Source organism: Amaranthus tricolor, chromosome 2 (assembly GCF_026212465.1).
Source record: "Amaranthus tricolor cultivar Red isolate AtriRed21 chromosome 2, ASM2621246v1, whole genome shotgun sequence".
NCBI lineage: Eukaryota > Viridiplantae > Streptophyta > Magnoliopsida > Caryophyllales > Amaranthaceae > Amaranthus > Amaranthus tricolor.
The window spans coordinates 13,698,356-13,704,207 of NC_080048.1; the positions used below are offsets into that span (position 1 = coordinate 13,698,356).

General features: G+C 36.6%; 1 protein-coding gene across 1 annotated transcript; it reads left to right on the forward strand.

Moving 5' to 3' along the window:
* Positions 1-1,333: 1,333 nt before the first annotated feature.
* LOC130805550 (SKP1-like protein 1) lies at positions 1,334-1,774 on the forward strand. The gene has a single exon (XM_057670328.1). It carries the CDS (start codon positions 1,334-1,336, stop codon positions 1,772-1,774), a length of 441 nt encoding a protein of 146 aa, XP_057526311.1.
* The last annotated feature ends 4,078 nt before the right edge of the window (positions 1,775-5,852 follow it).

Genomic DNA, 5,852 nt, shown 5'->3' on the forward strand with positions numbered 1-5,852 from the left:
CTTAATTCTATTATAAATAAAGATATTTCACACATGTGTATAGCTTTTTATTGTTATCTTTTTATAATGTGTACATATAAACACATTTTTGTGGGTATTTTCTCATTATTTATACAAGTGAAAGCGTTCGTAGAATTGTTCAAAATGAATTTGATCAATCCAACTAAAAATTATTTGCATTGCCAAAGATGAAAATTGATGCAATTTTGTATTTCTAAATGAACTCATTACTCTGAAACGCAACATTTAACTCTTATAATATAGGCAGGGCTAAGGGGTGGTAATTAGTCCTTAATAATAGTATCGGTTACTAACTACTTTCACAACAGAAAAAACTAAATATCAATCACAAATTGTTGTGAGAAACGGTCTGTTACGAGGGACGCATTGGATATATGGGCTAAATAGCCAAATTAATATAAATTAAAGAAGAAATAAGGATGTAGGCTCCTTATTTTTAGGTCGTCTTTTTAAGAGATGGTCTCTCACAAAAATAGCTGTGTAGCAAGTGGGAAAAATAAATAAGAGTAGAAGCCATTGTACTTTTTTTATACGTATAGCAAAATTAATTTTACTTATTATCTAACTAGAGTTTGATGCCAAAACTATAAATTTAGAAATAATGTAAAGCAAAGTATTAAAGTTCATTGGTTCATGCCAAAATATAGAATTTCGACCATTTTGGTGGTCTGAATTTTAGGTTAAATAGTCTAGAGATCTGTGTTTTTAATCTAAACATGTAAACTTTGATACTTTGGTGGTTGTATTTTACAAATAAATAAACATTTAAACTATAATTCGCAAAAGTGTTAAATTTAAGACTGTAATTCACAAATTATTAAAAAAAATAATATAAGAAATGATTAAATTAAGCTATTATAATTAAATTAGCTAGATTTTATAATTATAATACTATATTAATATTAAACCGAGAGAAAAAAATGAAATTATCAAATATAATTTAAACCTACAATTTTAATCTAAGACAAAAAAGTTATTAAATGAAAATAATTATGAATTTAGGAACAATCAAAATAATATTTAGAATAAAAAAGATAATTGAATAGGTCAAAATATTTTGGTGGAAAACTTGCCATTGATTTCGAAAGCTAATTAATATATTAGCCCTATAAATACGACTCCAAACTATATAAATCTCATTTGCCATCACTTAAATGTTCTCCATTACAGTCCCTCTCTCTAATCTTTAATCTTTGATTCCTTATTTTCCATTATAATTTTCTCAACTTTGTACAGACTCCGATAACATACAATGGATATATAATCTTCTAATACATCTGAATCTTCTATATTTGATTATTGTCCTCCCCCGATGAAGACTGCATTACGTATTAAGAGCTCAGAAGGAGATATATGGGAAGTGGAACACAGCGTCGCATTACAAATGGGTGCATACAATCGTCTTATAAACGACAACGTATTAGACTTGCCAAATGTAAACCGTGATATTCTATTGAAGGTTATCGAATACTGCAAAATGCATGCCGGAGATTGCCATCCAGATGGACACAAGATTTGGGATCAAGATTTCGTCAAGAATGTTAGTGTGGATACACTTTTTGATTTGATTAAGGCTGCTAATGATATGGATATTAGGTCTTTGATTGATTTGACTTGCCAAACTATGGCTGACTACATCAAATTTATGGACGTGGAAAAGGTTAGAGAAATGTTTTGGGAAGTTAATGATTTTACACCTCAAGAAGAAGAGAAACTCAGAAAACAACATCGTTGGGCTTTCGACTTTCAGTGATTCTTTACTTGATCGATCATTTTTCAGTTATTAGTTCGTTGCTTATGTTTACCGTTAGTGGTTACTAGCTATTAGGATGAGAATAACAATAAAATAAGACTGAATTGATATAAATGCTTACTATACCAATTTCTTGTAGCTTTGGTTTTTATTAGAATATTAGAATATCTTAGAATAATATCTCTTTGATTTCTTGCATATTTTTGTATATCTTTGTGATTATGCAGAATATTAGGAAAATATTTAGTTTCCTAAAGTATAATAGCAATCTTGTATATATTGACATTAATCTTAATGAGAAAGGTAACCCGAGTCATTCTTACATGGTATCAGAAGCTTCGATTTTTTTGATCCCGACTCCTTTTCCTCCTCCTTGCCGCCATCTTTTGTCTTTCTCTTCTTCCTTCTTTTCATTAACCTTTCTTCTTCATGGCCTCTCCCACCAAAATTCATCCCGCTACTTTGATTACTAACATTAAAACAAGTATTCCCATTCAACTTAATGAAGATGGTTCCAATTTTCATACTTGGGTCACTTTATTCAAGCTTCATTGCCGTGCTCACCTTGTGGACTCTCATATTCTTCCCGATGACTCCTCTAAAGTTTTAGTTCCTAAAGATTCCGATTGGCAACGTCTTGATGACATTGTTCGAACATGGATTTATGGCTCTATTAATCCCTCTCTTCTTCAAAATATAGTTCGTCCCGATGATTGTGCTTTTGATGCTTGGACTCGTCTTGAGAACATTTTCCAAAATAATAAGACATCCCGAATCCTTCATCTTGAATCTCAATTTAATGACATTTTTTTATCCACTTTCTCCAATGTAAAGTCTTATTGCAATGAAATTGAAAGTATTGCCACTTCTCTTAATAATCTTGGCACTTTCATCACCGACAAACGCTTGGCTCTTCAAGTTCTTCATGGGTTGACTTCGGAGTACAAAACTTTTCGGTCTTTGGTTCAACATATGAATCCTATTCCCTCTTTTGATACTCTTCGCTCTATGTTGGAATTGGAAGAACGCTCTAATCATAAGCATACTCCTCTCGTTCAAGATTCGGCTCTTCTTACTTCAAACAAAGGTACTTTTTCTGAAAATTCTACTCCGTTTAACAACCGCGGCCCTTCCCACCACCGTGGTGGCCACCGCCACCCTCGTCGTGGTGGCCGGACCCACCGTGGCAGCCTCCATGGCTCCGCCATTAATTATGGTCCCTGGCAGCCGCAACAACATAGGCCACAATCATTTCGGCCCAGCAGAAATTACTCAGGCCCGCCATCCTTTCCCTCTTCTCCTTCTCCTAATTGGCAAAATTGGGCCAGCCATAATTGGGCACAGCCTGCAGCCCCTTTTCCCACTACATCTTGGGCTCCTCCTAATTCTTCAACTCATGGGTATTCTGATGGTCTTCTTGGTCCACGACCGGCACAAAATTATCACACCGAGACTAATGTGTCTATGAATTATATTCCTACGGACATCGATCAAGCTATGAATAATATCTCTTTGTCTACTCCGGATGAACAATTTTATATGGATACCGGTGCTACGTCCCACATGAATCGCTCTCAAGGTACTTTATTTCCATATTTTCCTTTAAAGCATCAATTCAATAATGTTGTTGTTGTCGGTAATGGTAATTTAATTCCAGTTCATGGTCACGGGCATATTTCTTTTCCTTCCTCCCAAAAATCCCTTACCCTTAAAAATGTTTTACATGCTCCTAAACTCATTAAAAACCTTATTTCTGTTCGTAAATTCACTCATGATAATATGGTTTCTGTTGAGTTTGATCCTTTTGGCTTCTCTGTGAAGGATTTGGCCATAGGGAGCATCATTCTGAGATCTTATAGCACGGGTGATCTTTATCCTTTCCTTCTACTCATGGGGCTTCTCCTTCGTCTTCCACATCATCGGCCTTTTCCGCTATTTCTTCTAGTATTTGGCATTCTCGTTTAGGACATCCGGGCAATGCGATTTTAAGTTCCTTGTATTCTTCCCGTTTAATTCAATGTAATAAAAATTCTCATTTTGTTTGCCATTCTTGTCCTTTAGGAAAACACATTCAATTACCTTTTGTTAATTCTATGTCTATGAGTACTAAACCATTTGATATTATTCATAGTGATTTGTGGACATCTCCTATTTCTAGTCCATCGGGTTATAAATACTATGTTCTTTTTCTTGATCATTATACTAATTTTTTGTGGACTTTTCCTTTATTTCGCAAATCTCATGTTTATGATGTCTTTGTGAATTTCAATGCTTTTGTTAACACCCAATTTAAGCTTAACATCAAATCTTTCCAATGCGATAACGGGGGTGAATTTGACAATAATATGTTTCGTCAATTTTGTATTAGTCGGGGCATTTCACTTCGTTTTTCTTGTCCTTACACATCTTCTCAAAATGGCAAATCCGAATGCAAAATTCGCTCCATAAATAACATCATTCGCACTCTTTTGTGTCATGGTTCTCTTCCCCCGTCTTTTTGGCCTCACGCCTTAAACACGGCCACTTACCTCATCAATATTCTTCCGTCTAAACTTCTTGGTAATCTTACTCTCACTCATGTTCTATATCGCAAATCTCCTACATATACTCATTTACGGGTTTTTGGGTGTTTATGTTTTCCTCTTTTTCCATCTACTACTATCCACAAACTTCAACCACGCTCCACTCCATGTGTATTTTTAGGATATCCCTCTTCTCATAGGGGTTACAAGTGCTATGATCTCTCATCCCACAAAATCATTATATCTCGCCATGTTCTTTTTGATGAGGCCATATTCCCTTTTTCTCAATGTCCTTCCCCGTCTCCCCAAAATTACCAATTCTTAGATGATACTATTAATCTTCGTTTGCTTGTCACAACCCAAACAACCCAGCAATCATCCACTGGGCCTGCTTTTCCATCCAGCCCATCATTCCAATCCCTTACCCAGCACCAACAGCTCCCTACTGGGCCTGCTCCCAGCCCATCAGCATCTTACTCCAACCCATCAGACTCCTCTCCATGCTTTCAATCCACTTCTGGACCTGCTTCCATTTCCGGCCCAGCAGCTCTGCCAAACCCCTCTTTTACCTCTACTGGGCCTGCCTCACGCAGCCCAGTACCTTGCCAACCCAATTTTTCCACCCTTTCTTCTACCACATCTTTACCCTCACCACCCGGTATGGTTACGCGTAGTAAACATGGTATTTTCAAACCCAATCCTAAATACTATTCCCAAGCCTTATCTGTTTCCTTTTCTCCCTTACCCAAATTTCCCCTTCATGCCCTTTGTGACCCGAACTGGAAGTTAGCCATGCAAGAGGAATTTGATGCCTTAATCAAAAATCACACTTGGGATCTGGTACCTCGTCCTCCTAATGCTAATATCATTCGGTCCTTGTGGTTGTTTCGTGTCAAGACCAAGTCCGATGGTTCTTTTAAGCGCTATAAAGCGCGTCTTGTTGGTGATGGTAAATCTCAAAGGGAAGGCATTGATTGTGATGAGACTTTTAGTCCAGTTGTGAAACCTGCTTCTATTCGCATTGTTTTAAGTATTGCTCTTTACAGGTCTTGGTCTATTCATCAGCTAGATGTTAAGAATGCTTTTCTACATGGTCATTTGACTGAGACTGGTTACATGCATCAGCCTCTGGGTTTTCGTGATCCTACTCGTCCTGATCATGTTTGTCTTCTTCATAAGTCTCTTTATGGTCTCAAACACGCTCCTCGTGCTTGGTACGACCGGTTTGCCACTTTTGCAACTACAATTGGATTTTCTAACAGCATTTCTGATAATTCCCTGTTTGTTTATTGTCATGGTTTTGATATTGCTTATCTGCTGTTATATGTGGACGATATTATTCTTACAGCTTCTTCTGATTCACTACGTGAGTCCCTTATGTCCAAACTTAGCTGAGTTTGCCATGAAGGATTTGGGTCCTCTTAATTATTTCTTGGGTATTGCTATTAATCGCACTTCTACGGGCCTCTTTCTACAACGGTATGCCTCAGAAATTCTTGAAAAAGCTAGCATGTCTCAATGTAATCCTGTTGCTACTCCTGTTGCTACCTCCGACA